This window comes from Myotis daubentonii, chromosome 2 (genome assembly GCF_963259705.1).
Source record: "Myotis daubentonii chromosome 2, mMyoDau2.1, whole genome shotgun sequence".
Classification (NCBI taxonomy): Eukaryota; Metazoa; Chordata; class Mammalia; order Chiroptera; family Vespertilionidae; genus Myotis; species Myotis daubentonii.
Window position 1 is genome coordinate 62,832,010 of NC_081841.1, and position 17,914 is coordinate 62,849,923.

Consider the following 17,914-nt stretch of genomic DNA (forward strand, 5'->3'; position numbering starts at 1 on the left):
ATGTAATACTTTCAACAATAAAGACTAAAAGAAAATGGAGAGTCAACCCAATAATCATGAAGTTGTACTGTATAAGCATGTTGATATCACAAACATTCCAATACCAAAAAACTGTAAGGTATTTACAAAGTTAAAATTAACATCTGGAACCTACACATTTACTATACATGTGAATAGAAGTGACAGGTCACCGGGGAGCCTGAACAGTGCCTGGCCATGTTTCCCAGTGTAAAACACTCTGGGAGTCAATTCCAAGGCATAGTGCTCAAGCTCATCCATGCAAGGCAGGGTCCACGCAGAACCAATCACAGCGATAATATGGCCCACTTCACAGAACCCAAGTTGGAGACAATGATGGTCTTACACATGATCTTATACACAGGACAGCCAGTTTTGTTTACCTAAAACCAGGCACATACAACTTAACTAGAGTAGCAAACTTTTTAAATAGGGGTGCCTAACTAGGCTTTAGGAAATCTAACTGAATGCTCTCAGATTATATGCAAAACTGTATTACATGTATATTTTTCTGGGGAATAAGCCCACAGGTTTAATGAAATTCTGATAGATAAGCTTAAAAAATTAAGAATCATGGCATTGGGGTCAATCTCCACACTTCAGGAGGAGGGGGAATCTATAAACAACAAAACTGCCAGAAAATTTACCTACCTTCAATTTTACAGTCAAAATCCTCCCCATATATATAAATACATATATATATGTAAATCATAATAGATGTACAAAATTTTAAATAAATCATGGATACAAATACAATCTGACAGTTTAAAAGCAGGTATTCTGGTTGGGGGTCTGTCACACAACTGCATGTACACAATTTGCCAATCTGTAAAAAGGGGACTAATTACACTGCAACAGCGATTGAAATCTGTGACAAGTGCCACTGTAAAAAGGGGAAGAAAAAATGTACAAGGTGAAACTATCTGACCAGTTTTTGCCAATGAGTCAACATACTAAATAACAAGTTATCAGCTGAATAGCTAAGGCAGAAATTAAGATCTCAGGAAGACTTGCTCCTTTAGTGTTTACTGAAAACAAGATGTACACACGTGGGCACCTTCAGGCAATATGAGGAAATTGGGGGTGGAGGGGAATCAAAATGGAATCTGCATGCAATTTTTACATTTCTATTCTATACTTATGTGTCCTTTGTTCATACCAGAACCTGTGCCTCTGACAATTAAAGGGTCTAAAATAGGCCAAAGGACTAAAACAACTCTGAAAGCCCTGTGGTTCATATTTATTACTGATAATTATAAGTAGTAATACCTTGTATGCATAGGCCTTGGCTTTTACATATATTATTTCCTTCTGATCTACTTACATTGTTTCTGCTAGTTTAAATTAATTGAATCTGCTCTTGCATCTTATTTTCAGGGGCAAGATTTATCACGGGATGATAAGAGTGTTTACCATTTTCCCGGTAAATCCCTTCTCGCCAATTTTAGGCATATTTCTTGCCTTTCCTGTCCAGTATTCATTTACGTCTTCGTTCATTAAATATTTACGGAGGGACTACGAGAAGAGAGGACTCCATCTGTAACTCTCAGGGGCCTTAACCTTCGTAAGCCAGACAACTGTGTTCATTAACTCCAACTAGGGTTGGTATTAACAACTTTTGCTCCTCTGGCGGCAGTGTCACTAGTTAGAAGAGCGGGGACAGAGTTTGCTTAACTTCTCACTTATGGCACCAATCCATGCACTGGGCAAAACAGATACACCCAGCGGTTTGGGACACGGCCCTGCAAAGAGCATCCACCCCATCCGCCAATCTATCCGCAGCGGCGGCCGGTGGGCGGGGTTTGTGGAAGCCGAGGGAAGGAAGGGAACGGTGGGAGGAGATCAGGGAGCGCCGAGTAGGACCTGCTCCTAGAAGTGACAGAAACAGGGAACCCAAGGCACTGCCGACAGGGGACTATACCCCCTTTCCTTCCTCCTCAAGGGTCACGGGGGGGCGGGGCGGAGGTACCTAGTTTCTGCCCCAGGTAGGTGAGGCTGTGATAGACCTTCTCGGCTGCGGCCAGGTGGGCCAAGGCCGCCAGCAGCGACAGCCAGCTGCCCCCCGCGCTCTTGTTGGCCTCTCGTTCCTTCTCCACATTGTCCTTGGCCTTGTCGTAAGAGAAGACACCCAGGTGAGAGAAGAACGTCTCCAGCACAGCCTGTTCCACCGGCACCGGGGCGGCCAGCGGGATAGACTCCCCCATGCGAGCCGCGCTCCAGCTCCACCCACGTGGCTCAGCTCTCCCTCGCACTTCCGGGTTCTCAAGCAACGTGCGCGCCGCGTGCGTGCGCGTCACCGCCGCCAGCGGCGGGCTGGGGAGCGCGCTGCCGCCGGGACCGCGCCTGGGCCGTGGAGGGCGCGGGTGAGGGACCAGGAAGCGGGCGGCGGCCCCTCTGCTGCTAAGCAGCTTCCGCGCTTCAGGTCCCGCGGCTCTGCGTGTTCGGACCCTCAGGGCCGAGCGCCAAGTGCCCAACTCGCTGCTCCGTGGAGCTGACCGCGTTCTGAGGTGAGCTGAGAGGCCCCTCCCGCGACACCGCGTCAGTGTTGATGACGTCACGTTTACATGACGTCAGTGGTTCCTGCCCTAGCCTCTGGCCTGGGCTCTCTGTGGGCCCCAGGGGCGGGGCGAGGTTGTGAGACTGGTGGCTGGAACAGCGCTCACTCTCAAACGACAAGGAGTCAGTCCTCAGAGCGTTTAAACCAACTCATGTAAGTGGTTTCCAGATTAGAAGGCTTATGTTTTATCGCCACGTCTACTTTTCACCCAGTCACAAACTATGGGCTAATTGCCACCTGTATCCCGTTCTAGTCATCTGAGGTTCGTGCCCGCAGCTTCCAAGCTGAGCTACTCTTCAGCTTGCCCGTACTACCTAAACCACATGAGGCTTCCTTATAAAGGTCTCAGAATGAAGAGTAAATTAATGTAACTTCTGTTAAAAGATCTGAATGGGTGCACTTTGTCATTCGGATTAATTGCAGATTCCTTTGACATTTAACAAGCACCATACACCCAGCCCATAGATATGTCCGCTACTCACTTCCTTCGTTTTTTCCTTTCTCCTTCTTTGTACATGCTTTTTTAATGCTACTTAATCACACTGTATTTTTACATGTCTCTTCTCCCTACTAACTGGTAAACTCCCTAAGGCAGGATATAGGGTTCACTCACCTTTATTATCTTTTCATAAGGGATAGTCCAGTGATGTTTATTGGACAAATGAGGGAATTTTCTATTTTAATTTTTTTTCAAACTAGAGCTATTTTGCCATTACTACAAACCATTTTTACAATACAGTATTTGATGCCAGTCCCATAGCTTAATTTTAATGAATATATATAGCACACCTATTCCCTGCTCTCAAGAATATAATTGGATATGAGCAACCCTGTTAACTGTGATACAAGGCAGAATTTTATATGTTATGAAGGTGAAAAAGGAGGCAGCAATCATGGGGGGGGGGGGGGGAATGGAGGCTTCCTAGAAGGGAATATGATGGTTCTTGATGAATAGAAGCCAGTAATAAAAATTTTAAAAAGGTGTACTACTACTCGCACCAAAACCAACAGGCAATGAAAGAGTTATAAAGCTAATAAACATACCCAAGTAATATAAGAATTCTTCAGATAGTAAAGATGAGATCATAAATCAGTGGGGAAAGGAAAATTGATTCAATTAATAGTGACGAAGACATGATTATGCAAAAGAAAACTTTACCCTGCATTCAGCAATGAAAAATAATTACATGTATAAAAAAACAAAACCACAAATTACAAAAAATAAAATTGAAAATTTAATTGATCTAGGGATACAAAAGAACCTTTTATTTATAAAAATTGGAAGAAATTACAAAGGAAGAGATTGGCCTGACTATATAAAAATATCAAGAAAATGCTATATACCAGCCCTGCCAGTGTGGCTCAGTTGGTTGAGTGTCGTCCTGTGCACTATAAGGTTACAGGTTTGATTCCCAGTCAGGGCACATGCCCAGGTTTGAGGTTCAGTCCCCAGGAAATGGGAGGCAGCTGATAGATCAGTGTTTCTCTCTCACATTGATGTTCCTCTCTCTCTCTCCCTCTCCCTTCCTCTCTCTCTAAAAAAAAAAATCAGTAAGAACGTATTTTTTTAATGCTATACCAACTTGGGAGAAAATATTTGTAACACGTCAGACAAATGTTTAATGTGCTGAACATATCAAGATCTAGTGATCATAGAAATGCAGATTAAACTATTCTATTTTTCACCTATCAGATTTTTTAAAACTTTCTTTTAAGTGCTGGTAAACATGCAGTGAGTCTGTTCTTATCTATTGCAGATGGTGTGTAACTTGATCTGAACTTTCTGGAAAATATTTGACAATACAGTATTTATTAAGATTAAATGGGAGTACGTATACAGTGTCTAGAACAGTGTCTAAGACAAATTTAGATGCTTAATAAGTATCAATAATACCTATTATTGTTATTGTTATCATTGGTATTGTACCTTTTAATCAGCAGAGCACCTAGAATAATACTTTGAACTTAATGGATGTTTGCTAAATATTTGATTGGCTGCGTCTTCTTGTCTCATAAGAATTTTATAGGAAAAGATATACAGTTGATGACATTTCAAACTGTTAAAACATTAAAGTTATAAAGCAAGAAGTTACCTTGAATGATCATATGGTTCAGCGCATAAGCAGGATACTTTGTACAGTAGCGATAAATGTTTGTTATTGATAATATGTTACCTATTTGATTCCTGAATATCAAAAAACTTAGTGGCTTCAAACAATAAAAATAATCTCTTACAATTTCTGTGAGTAAGGAATTAAAGAGTGGCTCAATTGGGCATTTGTGTTTCACTTTCTCATAAAATTGTAGTCAGATGTTGGATAGGGCTGTTGTCATCTGAAGACTTGTTTGGAGCTGGAGAATCCATTTACAAGGCGGCTCTCTTACATGTCTGGCAAGTTGATTTATCAGACATTTGCTATGGAACCACCCTTTTCATTTTCTTCTCAGACTATTTACTAAGAATACCATGCAATATTAAAGTCTTTTAAGCACCAAACTTTCAACTAAATGCTTTCCCTATTGTATGTAGAAAAGTCTGATTTTTAAAAAAACACAAAAACACCCACTTTTATTTTTCATTTAATTAACTCTCATTTTGTTTTTCTACATATCTAAATATAATGTGATTCTGAAATCATGATTTGGGGATTATACTGGAACTAATCCAGACTTTAAGAAAGATTATATTAGATCTATTCCCTGACCATTGCCTCGTATTGATATAGAGCTGCATTGTCCAGTATGGTAGCCACTAGCAATATGTGACTATTTACATTTAAATATATTGAAACTAAATAAAATTTAAAATTTGGTTCTTCATTTGCACTAGGCACATTTCAAATATCAGTAGCCACCTGTGTCTAGAGGCTACTGTATTAGATGGCACAGCCACCACCATTTTCATTATCTTAGAAAATTCTTTTGGGTAATGCTGGAGGAAAAAATGTCATAAGACAGAATTTCACAGATAAAGCAAAATAAGTCAAAATGAACTGAAAAGGTCTGTTATTATTTTAACTCTTTTTCATAATTTCTTGACAATCTCTATATTTATGTTTTTCTCTTTAAAATGTTTTATATATAGATACATATTTCAAAATAAAAATAATTATAGCTAAATGTATTGAATATTTAATAAACTCCAGGAATTGTGCTTAGTACTTTACATGAATTAACTCACTGAATCCTTAGGGCTGTATTGGTCATCTTTCATTTATGAGGGAAAAGTTAAGAAAATTAAAGGCTTTTGGCTTGGAGATTGTCAAGCATTTAAATCAATGCCAGCAACTACCAATCTCTGAATTTCTTTTTTTTTAAATATATTTTATTGATTTTTTTACAGAGAGGGAGGGAGAGGGATAGAGAGTTAGAAACATCGATGAGAGAGAAACATCGGTCAGCTGCCTCCTGCACACCTCCTACTGGGGATGTGCCCTCAACCAAGGTACATGCCCTTCACCGTAATCGAGCCTGGGACCCTTCAGTCTGCAGGCCGATGCTCTATCCACTGAGCCAAACCAGTTTGGCTGAATTTCTTATTATAATTAGAAAAATAACTATTATTGTAACCTACTTGTGCTTGGGTTTTCTGGGTTTTTTTACAGCTAAAGTCATTTGTAAATGTTGCTGTTGCTGAAATTCATGATTAGAGGTGAACATCATTGTACATAAATACTTAAATAGCAACAACTTAGCATTAAAGTCAGGGAAGAAGAGAAGTAGGATCCTGCATCCCCAGCATTTCTTCTTCTTGACCATATGCAGCTCTGTCCTTAACCTTCCCATTATCTTTTCCTTGTGGGGATCAGAAAAATAGTGCATATGAGGCTTCCTATATTCTTCTAAAAGACAAGTAGTTAGAAGAGAAAATAGATCTTTTATAAATCAGAATCTCATCTCTAAATAGGATTTTTTGGCAAATGTATCATGTCATGGTATTCATTATCCAATAATACAGAAATCAGCAAATTGGGGTTTGTGTGTATTGTTTGGGTTTTTTTTAGAGCTGGTATTATGCAAACTGGGTTACATTTTAGACTATGCCATGAATTAACTCTCTATTTGACTGGGCATCATTAAGGTCTCTAGGGTTGGAATATTTTATCACCTCAAAATAAATATGGAGAATCAAAGCTGCACTGAACTAACATTTGAAGTAAAAAGGAGCAGGGTGAAATTGAAAAATAGATATTGAAATTGTGTTTGATTTCAGCTTTCTAGTGGTAGGCACTTGACAATGCAAAACCTGAATCTGGTGAGCCTACCTCCATGACTCCTACTTAACTCACCAGTCCTGAGGCTGGGCCTGGCTCCTGGTTCCAAGTAAAAGCAAGCAGATGCTTTTCAGTATTCTAGGGAATCAGAGTGCATAAGACCCGAAGCGTTTAAGATAAAGATGCTCTGGCTCATTTCCACTAGCGTCTTTAGGGTAGAAGATGACTCCAGATATGATCAGACTGTCTGCAAGTTGCTCCAGAATAGATTTCCATTTGTGAGCACAGACTAAAACTGGACTGGCATCAGCAATGGAGTGAAAAAGCAACCTAAGGAAATCATCTAGTTGAAAAGGGGCTCAGATCCAGAATATATAAAGAACTCCTAACTCAACAACAAAAAATAAAACCAGAGTTAAAAGTGGGCAAAGAAAATACTGTGCAAATGGTTGACAGCTGTATATAAAAAGCTGTTTTAAAGAAACCATCAACAAAACAACGAGAAAACCCACTGTGTGGGAAAACATATTTGCCAATGACATATCTGATAAGGGCCTAATCTCCAAAATTTATAGGGAACTCATACAACTTAACAAAAGAAAGATAAACAATCCAATCAAAAAATGGGCAAAGGACCTAAATAGACACCTTTCAAAAGAGGACATCCAGAAAGCCAAGAGACATATGAAAACATGCTCAAAGTCACTAATCATCCGAGAGATGCAAATCAAAACAGCAATGAGGTACCATCTCACACCTGTCAGACTGGCTATCATCAACAAATCAACAAACGACAAGTGCTGGAGCGGATGTGGAGAAAAAGGAACACTTGTGCACTGCTGGTGGGAATGCAGACTGGTGCAGCCACTATGGAAGACAGTATGGAGTTTCCTTAAAAAACTGAAAATGGAACTCCCATTTGACCCTGTGATCCAACTTCTAGGAATATATCCCAAGAAACCAGAAACACCAATCAGAAAGGATATATGCACCCCTATGTTCATAGCAGCACAATTCACCATAGCTAAGATCTGGAAACAGCCTAAGTGCCCATCAGTAGATGAATGGATTAGAAAACTGTGGTACATCTACACGATGGAATACTATGCTGCTGTAAAAAGGAAGGAACTCTTACCATTTGCAACGGCATGGATGGAACTGGAGAGCATTATGCTAAGTGAAATAAGCCAGTCAATAAAGGAAAAATACCACATGATCTCACTCATTCATGGACAATAGAGACCATTATAAACTTTTGAACAATAATAGATACAGAGGCAGAGCTGCCTCAAACAGATTGTCAAACTGCAGCGGGAAGGCCGGGGAGGGTTGGGGGGCAGGAGGTAGGGGGGTAAGAGATCAACTAAAGGACTTGTATGCATGCATATAAGCATAACCAATGGACATAAGACACTGGGTGATAGGGGAGGCTAGGGGACTGTCTAGGGCGGGGGGATAAAATGGATACATATGTAATACCCTTTGTAATACTTTAAGCAATAAAAAAAAATAAAAAAAAATAAAAAAAAAAAAGCTGTTCAACATCACTAATCATAGGAAAATGCAATCCAAAACCACAATGAGATATCACTTCAAGCTCATTGGAATGACTATAATAAAAAAAAAAACACCACAGAATAACAAATGTTGACCAGGATGTGGAGAAATTAGAAACCTTGAGCACTGTTGGTAAGTATGTAAAATGGCACAGCCCCTGTGGAAAACTGTGTGATGGTTTCTCAAAAAAATTAAAAATAGAAATATCATATGCTCTAGTAATCCCACTTCTGGGTATGTATGCAAAAAAAATTGAAAACAGGATTTTGGAGAGATATTTACACATTCATGTTCATAACAGCACTATTTATGATAGCCAAGAGGTGGAAGCAACCCAAATGTCTGTAAAAAGCTGAGTGGATAAAGAAAATGGTGTCTGTACAAAAATGGAATGTTATTCAGCCTTACAAAGGAAGGAAGGAAGGAAGGAAGGAAAGAAGGAAGGGAGGGAGGGAGGGAGGGAGGGAGGGAGGGAGGGAGGGAGGGAGGGAGGAAGGAAGGAAGGAAATACTGTCACATGCTTACAACATGGATTTTGAAAACGTCCTAAGTGAAAGAATCCAGTTATAAAAGAGACAAATACTGTATGGTTCTACTTACGTGAGGTATCTAGAGTAGTTATATTTATAAGACAGAAAGTAAAATGGTGGTTTGCCAGGGGGCAGAAGGTGGGGGAGAGGGAAATGGGGAATTGTTATTTAAGGAACATAGACTTTCAGTTTTGCAAGATGAAAATGTTCTGTAGATGTTTGCACAACAATGTACATAAATATACTCCATGCTGAGCAGGAGGAAAAGGAGATCGAGATCATAAGTGGCCCACAAAGCTTAGAACATTAACTATCTTGGCCCATTACAGAAAAAGTTTGCTGACCCCTGCAAATTATATTATACATGGCACATTTTGCATTTTTGTAACCTGTTGGTGTATTAGCTGCAAGATATAGGAACCACTCACACCATTTTAAGGGAAAAGGAATTTAATACAAGGGATCAGGAGCTTACAAAATCCCTGGAAAGGTTAAAGGAAGGGTCAATTAGCGGGGCCTCCAGAAATGATTCCTAGGACGAGACTGCTGGACTGGTCTACTGGGGCAGCTCCATCTCTGCAGTAATCAGAAAGGTGGGGAGTCGGGGGGCTCCACTGGTAGTGTTGAGTTCAACAGCATACCACTGTGGCTGGGGCCCAAGGATCAGGAAGCCACTGCTGCACCTGCGACTACCTAGACTGAAATAATGCTACAAAAAAGCCCAGTGTGTCCACTCTGAGTTTGCCAACAGAAACAAAGCAGATGACTCCAGCCTGAGATCTACCTTCCAAGTGCTTCTAGTTGGCACAAGCAGAAACCTACTGCAGGGAGATGGGGGAAATGTAGGTTTTCTTTGTTTAGCACCTGCAGTATCAGAAAGAACACTATGGGTTTTGGAATGGATGCTGAGAGCCAGTTCAGAGCATCCACCGTAGCTGGTTTGTGGCTTTAGGCTCTTTCCACCTCTTCTCATCATTGGCCAACTCCTTATTCTTTTATTTGAGAAACTTTCTCTGCCACTCCCTTTCCTACCTCCATCCGACCTTACTGGATGGATTGACCTTTTGTGAGCGTCCATAGCCCCTAACCACTCTACCTGCCTGCCTGATGGACCCTAACCCCTCTGCCTGACCCTAACCCCTCTTCTCACTCTCCCCCCTCCACCTTAACTCTGGATTCTTCCTCCGCTAGACTGCAAGATCCTTGAAAGCAGAAACTCAGTCTTACTTGTCATTGTGTAGGTAATCAGTATATATTTGTTGAGAATAATAAATAGTTCCTATATTATAACATCCTAATTAGAAGTTCTCCTATTTCCTTTGCTCCTATTAGAAATAGAAGTTCTCCTATTTCTTTTATGCTGATATCTGTATATAGTGAATGCTCAGTAAATATTAACTTTCTGGCTTTCTTTTTGATATGGCAAAGAAAAGTTCCTCCAATACTCTATAATTGTGTCCTTATTTGACTCTCTGTATACCTAAATAGTTTGATTAATACTATGGAACAGCTAATATATAAACAGTGTCTCTATATATATACATATACACTCAAATGTGTGTATATAAAATCCTCACAACTATCCTATTAGGTAGACACTATTTTTATTCCCATATTATCGATTAAGAAACTGGAGTTTAAGGAAGGTAAGTAGCTTACCTACTGCTACACAGTAAGAGATAGAACTAGGACTCACATCAAGGTCTGGCTAATACCAAAATTTATACTCTTAACCATTATGATGATGATGATTATGATAATGGTTACAGCTGATGGTTTCAGACACTGTGCTAGGCATTCTACATGTGTATTTCCAGCTATATACTTCCTTGCATAGAATTGGTGCTTGATAGTTATTACATACTAGAGGCCTGGTGCACGGATTCATGCACTGGTGGGGTCCTTCAGCCTGGCCTGCACCCTCTCTCAATCCAGGACCCCTTGGGAGATGTCAGACTGCCAGTTTTGGCCTGATCTTCACAGGTCAGGTCGAGGGACCCACCGGTGCACGAATCCGTGCATTGGGCTGGTTTTGGCCTGATCCCTGCAGAACAGGCCAAGGGACCCCACTATAATCCATGCACCAGGCCTCTAGTATGCATATAAGATCTTTGGTTAATCTCTTCCCACCCTCCCCCCTCCCCACTTCCCTCTGAGATTCATCAGTCGGTTCCATGTTTCCATGCCTGCCCCCTGGTGGTCAGTGTACGTCATAGCTACCAGTTGAATGGTCGAATGGTCACTTAGGCTTATATATATATAGACTAGAGGCTCAGTGCACAAAAACTTGTGCACTGGAGGCGGGGAGGGTCCTTCAGCCCAGCTTGCCCCTTTCCACATACTGGGAGCCCTAGGGGATGTCCTACTCCCTGCTCCCTGCTCCCCTTGGGGAGCGGGCCTAAGCCACAGTCTGGCCTCCCTTTGTGGGAGGCAACTGGGCTGATCAAGGGAAGGCACCAGCCCCATCACTGCACTGTTGCAGCCACTGCCAGTCGCTGCAGCCACCAAGGTGTTTTCATCAACACGGACTCCAGTCCCTTCACCACGAAAAAATGACAACTTTCTTTAGGCATTTTCAAGATGTCTCTTTCATAGGATATGACATTTCTTTCTTTCTTTCTTTTTTTATCTTCACCTGAGGATATGTTTCCATTGATTTTTAGAGAATGTGGAAGAGAAAGGGAAAGACAGAGAGAAACATCAAAGTGAGAGGAACACTTTGATTGGTTGCCTCCTGCATGAGCCCTGACCTCGACCCAGGCCAGGGAGGAGCCTGCAACCTAGGTACATGCCCTTAGTCAGAATTGAACCCAGACAAAGCAGCGGTCAGGCCGAGGCATTATCCGCTGAGCAAAACCAGCTAGGACAGGATATGATATTTCTTAACCCTCCAGCAGCGGACCTTCCTTTTTTTCTCCAGGAGTGTGGTAAAAAACCCTAGATCACCTATTTGGATTCTTATTACCCAAGTTACTAAGAATATTATCAGTGGCATACAGGGAGCTAAGCCAATGAGCAGTCAGAAAAGGTGTTTCCCCTGTAGTTCACACCAATTGCTGGCTTAGCCCCTGCCCAGGCCTAACGCCTCTGGCCGAGTCATTAGCCCTGGGCAGGTGACCTCCAGCTCCCTCAATCGTCCGCTCAGCCCCTGCTCCCCATGATCGCTGGCTCTGCCCCTGCTCCCTGCCATCGCCAGCTCTCTCCCTGCTCCCCGCAATCGCTGGCTCTGCCCCTGCACAGGCCTAACTCCTCTGGCCAAGGCCTTAGGCCTGGGCAGGGGACCCCCAGCTCTCTGCAATCTCCTGCTCTGCCCCTGCCCAGGCCTAACACCTGTGGCCCAGGCATTAGGCCTAGGCAGGGGACCCCCAGCTCCCACCATCGCCGGCTCCGTCCCTGCTACCCGCGATCTCTGGCACCGCCCCTGCCCAGACCTAAGGCCTCTGGCGGAGGTGTTAGGCCTGGGCAGGGGACCCCCAGCTCCCCGTGATTGCCGGCTCCACCCCAGCCCAGGCCTAATGCCTCTGACCGAGGCATTTGGTCTGGGCAAGGGACCCCCAGCTCCCCGCCATCGCCGGCTCCACCCCTGCTCCCCACCATCCCGGCTCCGCCCATGTCCAGGCCTAATGCTTCTAACAGAGGCGTCAGGCCTGGGCAGGGGACCTCTCAGCTCTGATTGCAGGCTCTGATAGCCGCTGGGCACCTATGTATGCAAATTAACCGCCATATTTGTTGGCGGTTAATTTGCATATCGTGCTGATTAGCCAGTGGGAGGCGTAGCGAAGGTACGGTCAATTACCCTGTTTGTCTATTTTTAGATAGGGCTAGAGGCCCCAGTGCATGAAATTCGTGCCCTGAGGGGGGTGTCCCTCAGCCCAGCCTGCCCCCCTTTCACGGTCTGGGAGCCCTCAGGGGATGTCCTACTGACATCCTCTGCAGGAGGCGACCGGGCTGATCAAGGGAAGGCGCCACCACCATCACCCCGCTGCCACTGCCACTGCTGGCTTTCGCAGTTGCCAAGGTGTTTTCATCAACACGGACTCCAGTCCCTTCACCACGAAAAAATGACAACTTTCTTTAGGCATTTTCAAGATGTCTCTTTCATAGGATATGACATTTCTTTCTTTCTTTCTTTCTTTTTTTCATCCTTACCTGAGGGTATTTTTCCATTGATTTTTAGAGAGCATGGAAGAGAGAGGAAAAGACAGAGAGAAACATCAAAGTGAGAGGAACACTTCAATTAGTTGCCTCCTGCATGAGCCCTGACCTGGGCCCTGGCCAGGGAGGAGCCTGCAACCTAGGTACATGCCCTTGATCAGAATCAAACCCAGACTCTGTGGTCCACAGGCCGAGGCTCTATCCACTGAGCCAAACCGGCTAGGGCAGGATATGACATTTGTTAGCTCCGTCAGCAGTGGACCTTCATTTTTTCCTCCAGGAGTGAGGTGGAAAAACCCTAGATCACCTTCTTGGATTCTTATTACCCAAGTTACCAAGAACACTGAGAATGGCATACAGGGAGCTTAGCCAATGAGCGGTCAGAAAAGGTATTTCCTCTGCAGTTCACACGCAGAGCAGGACTGCTGGCGTGTGGCACCTGGCAGGCCCCCCTGTCTCCTCTCCAGGCCTGCTCAAGCCACCGCGGCCGATGCTGGCAGGTCCCCCTGTCTCTCTCTGCTCCGGACCTGCTCAAGCCTCTGCGGCATCGTGGCTTGCCTCACCTCTCATGCAGTCCCCTCCCGCCCACCTGTGTACACAGTCTCCTCCTAAGCAGTCGTGATGTTATGGCATCCTGGACCATTTGCATATTACCTCTTTATATATATATATATATGAGGTTCCCATGCACGGGAGTGGGGGGAGGGTCCTGCAGCCTGGCCTGCACCCTCTTGCAATCCGGGACCCCTTGGGGGATGTCTGACTGCTGGTTTAGGCCCCAATCCCGATCCCTGCAGATCGGGCCTAAACTGGCAGTTGGACATCCCTCTCGCAATCTGGGACCACTGGCTCCTAACCGCTTGCCTGCCTGCCTGCCTGCCTGATCACCCCTAACCACTCGCCTCCCTGCCTGACGGCCCCTAACCCCTCTGCCTGCCTGTCTGATTGCCCCTAACCGCTTGCCTGCCTGCCTTATTGCTCCTAACTGCCTCTGCCTTAGTCCCCACCACCGTGGCTTCATCCAGAAGGACATCCAGAATGATGTCCGGAAGGTCATTCAGCTGTTTGGTCTAATTAGCATGTTACACTTTTATTATTTTAGACTAGGGGCCCAGTGCATGAATTTGTGCACCTTGAAAGGAACTGTGGGCCATGAGGCTGCAGTAGGCACAGGGGCAGGTCTTGGCCCATCCTCCATGTCCCTGTCCAGCCCCTCCTGCCATGGCTCCCAGTCCCCTGTCTGCCGGCAGCCCTGCTCCCACCGCTGCCGCTTCCACATGCTGACAGTGCCAGCCCTGCTCACACCCGCGGACACATGGAGCAGTTGGGGCAGGCGCCATCAGTGGGTGCAGGCAGTGGCTGCTGCCTCTATAGCCCCTCAGGAGCAGGGAGAGGTGGAGAAGCCCTGAGGGGCGCTTGCAGCCACTGATGGCACCGAGTGATTGAGGCTGGTACCAGGCACCAGCAGCAGATGTGAGTGGCAGCCCTGGCACCGGCAGCGAGTGCGAGCATCCAGCAGGACCTCAGTGCAAGAGGTAAAGAATTTTCAGTAACCACCAGAGGCTCGCCCTGATGACAGCAACTGGCGCCCCGCCTTGGTCTGGCGCCCCTGCTCACCTGCTCCATGATCCCACCGCAGCCAATGCCCACCATGTTCCAGGCTCTGCCGCCTACTGCCGATGCCCACCATGTTCCGCATGCGCCTCCCCTGGTGGTCAGCGCACGTCGTAGCAACCAGTTGTTCAGTTGTTCGGTTGTTTCGCTGTTCGGTATATTTGCATATTAGGGTTTTATATTACATGGATGGTAAGGAATACAAAGCTCTTGATACCTGTGGTCTCTTCCTGTCTCTGCTACTAATTCACTGTGTAACCTCAGGTAACTACTAACCCTTTGGAGTTCTAGTTTTCTCTTAAAATCAGTGAATGATCTTAAGAATAATTCTAGTTCTAAAATGTTAGAAGTCTGTGAATGAATTCTACTTTGCTTTTTATTCCATAATTATTATTTCCATATACCAACAGTTTCCTCACCATTTAAATTCTAAGTTCCTATAGAATCTTGATTTTGTTTAATTTTGTTTTCTCACATTTTCCAAAATACCTAGACCATTGCTCTGCATAGTACATAACAGGCTTATGAAAGGTATATATAGATATATAGATTGAGGTGAGTCCAAGGGAAAATATCCATCTTCACAGGAAGCTGTGCTTATTGCCATGTTGCCTGCCTTTGGAGATGACATTCAACTGTAATTTAGGGCTGCCTCGCAGAAATCAGCAATCAGCATCTTTGGAAACTTTCCTGTAGTCAGAGATAAGATTCTTATCCTTAAAGCAGAGCTGTGGTCACTGTTCAAGCATCTACTCCTGTGACTGAATGCAGAAAGGTTTCTTTTAGGAAAATTATGCTGTGTGCATGTAAAAGGGTCTTGGCCTGTGGATAATGCCATATACTATAGGGTGTTTTCTACAGGGAACCAGTTTTTATTCTGTGCCCTATCTCTTATACGGAAATCTGAACATCATAAATCATTTTGTAGCTTTTCTGACTCTTTGAGGAATCACATTTTAGACAATGAAGTTTAAAAAAGGGAAGTAGAATTATCCCCAAACATATGAATTCCTTATGCACAATGCAAAATATTTCTGAAACTTTGATTTTATATCTTGTAGTTTAGACAGTCTCAAGAAAAATGCTGCCATAAATACAGATCAAGAAGGAGAATTAAGTAAAAAAGCATGTGAACAGGGAAATAAAATAACTTTTTAAAATAGCTATTTTTAGCTGCTAGTTTATATTCTGGGGGAATGGCAAAATTTACCTCTGGGGTAAATGAAACTTTTATTTGAAGAGAGGGAAAAAAAGATGGGCCTTTTGGCATTGTGAGTTAGTCCATATGGGGAAGGATGTGACAATAAGAATTTCCTTGCTTGGGATAATAAAATTATAGAGCTTTGGACCTGAAGAACTTTGAAAGGAGTTGGAGGAGAGGAGGTCTGAGCAAAATGACAGCAGGCAGGGCCTGAGGAGAAAATACAGTGAGAAATTTTCGATGTTGAAAAAGGCCAAAGAACTTTGGGTACTTATATTCCTGCTCTGCACTATATTATTATTCCCAGACTTTCAATAATAGTCTGTTATAAACAATCACTTGTAAATAATGGTGCTTCAGGAATAAGTGAGGAGAGGACAGGGGGGCAAAGAAAACCACACGAGAGACAAAAATAGGAATTTAGACTAACAGATGGTGAAGAATTCCTTCTTGGCCTTGGGGTAACCTTGAAGAATCATATCTGTGTATTAAAAGACTGGATAAACTTAGATGCCTGGGACACTTGAGGTCATTCCTGAAGGATTAAAGGCAATCCACAAGCAATGGGAAAACCCCCAAATTCTGTGTGGTCAGCATGGATGGGTCCACATGCTCTTGGTTCAGTTTTCTTGGTTCTTTTTTTTTTTTTTAATTAAATCTTTATTGTTCAGATTATTACATTTGTTCCTTTTTTTTCCCCCCCATAACTCCCCTCCTCCCAGTTCCCACCCCACCCTCCGCCCTCACTCCCCACCCACTGTCCTCATCCATAGGTGCACGATTTTTGTCCAGTCTCTTCCCACATCTCCCACACCCCTTTCCCCCCCAGGAATAGTCAGTCCATTCCCTTTCTATGTCCCTGATTCTATTATAATCAACAGTTCATTCTGATCATCAGATTATTTATTCACTTGATTCTTAGATTCACTTGTTGATAGATGCATATTTGTTGTTCATAATTTGTATCTTTACCTTTTTCTTCCTCTTCCTCTTCTTAAAGGATACCTTTCAGCATTTCATATAATCCTGGTTTGGTGGTGATGAACTCCTTTAGCTTTTCCTTATCTGTGAAGCTCTTTATCTGACCTTCAATTCTGAATGATAGCTTTGCTGGATAAAGTAATCTTGGTTGTAGGTTCTTGGTATTCATCACTTTGAATATTTCTTGCCACTCCCTTCTGGCCTGCAAAGTTTCTGTTGAGAAATCAGCTGACAGTCGTATGGGTATTCCCTTGTAGGTAACTGCGTTTCTTTCTCTTGCTGCTTTTAAGATTCTCTCTTTATCTTTTGCTCTTGGCATTTTAATTATGATGTGTCTTGGTGTGGTCCTCTTTGGATTCCTTTTGTTTGGGGTTCTCCGCGCTTCTTGGACCTGTAAGTCCATTTCTTTCACCAGGTGGGGGAAGTTTTCTGTCATTATTTCTTCAAATAGGTTTTCAATATCTTGCTCTCTCTCATCTTCTGGCACCCCTATAATTCTGATGTTGGTACGCTTGAAGCTGTCCCAGAGGCTCCTTACACTATCCTCGCATTTTTGGATTCTTTTTTCATTTTGCTTTTCTGGTTGGATGTTTTTTGCTTCCTCGCATTTCAAATCATTGACTTGATTCTTGCGCTCCTCTGGTCTGCTGTCGGGTGTCTGTATAATATTCGTTATTTCAGTCCGTGTGTGCTTAATTTCTAGTTGGTTCCCCAATATAAGATCGAGGGTCTTATTAGTTTTCGTGTAGATCTCATTAAGTTTATCGGCAGCTTCTAAACAGTTCTTGAGAGACCTTAAAAGTGTGGTTCTGAACTCTATTTCTTCCATTGACAATTTTGTCCTGTTTCTTTGTCTCCGCATTTTGTTATGCTTCCTTGGTGCACCCCCTAGTGGTCTTTGTTCGCAGTCTTATAGATAAATCTTGATTGTTGTAGCTAATTCCAGGGAGGGTTTGACCTCCAGGCCAAGTGGCTATGAGAATCAGCTATGAGTGTCAGCAGTGAGAGAACTTCTGTCCTCTAGGGAGGTGCTAATCTAGCCTTTGCCTGAGGCTATCCGGCAAATGCCTCTGTGCAGGGCTTGGGC

At 43.5% G+C, this 17,914-nt stretch overlaps 1 protein-coding gene and 1 long non-coding RNA gene across 4 annotated transcripts in view; one reads left to right on the top strand and one right to left on the bottom strand.

The window, feature by feature from the left end:
- KICS2 (KICSTOR subunit 2) overlaps positions 1 to 2,222 on the bottom strand; it is a 29,593-nt gene extending 27,371 nt beyond the window's left edge. For both annotated transcript variants that reach the window (XM_059683493.1, XM_059683492.1), the window contains exon 1: positions 1,988 to 2,222. In XM_059683493.1, coding sequence (XP_059539476.1) covers positions 1,988 to 2,222 — 235 coding nt within the window. The remainder of the gene's footprint in view (positions 1 to 1,987) is intronic.
- A 164-nt stretch (positions 2,223 to 2,386) lies between these two features.
- The window catches only part of LOC132227865 (uncharacterized), a 94,114-nt gene continuing 78,586 nt past the window's right edge, over positions 2,387 to 17,914 (top strand). For both annotated transcript variants that reach the window (XR_009451253.1, XR_009451252.1), the window contains exon 1: positions 2,387 to 2,525. This is a non-coding gene — a long non-coding RNA (uncharacterized LOC132227865). The remainder of the gene's footprint in view (positions 2,526 to 17,914) is intronic.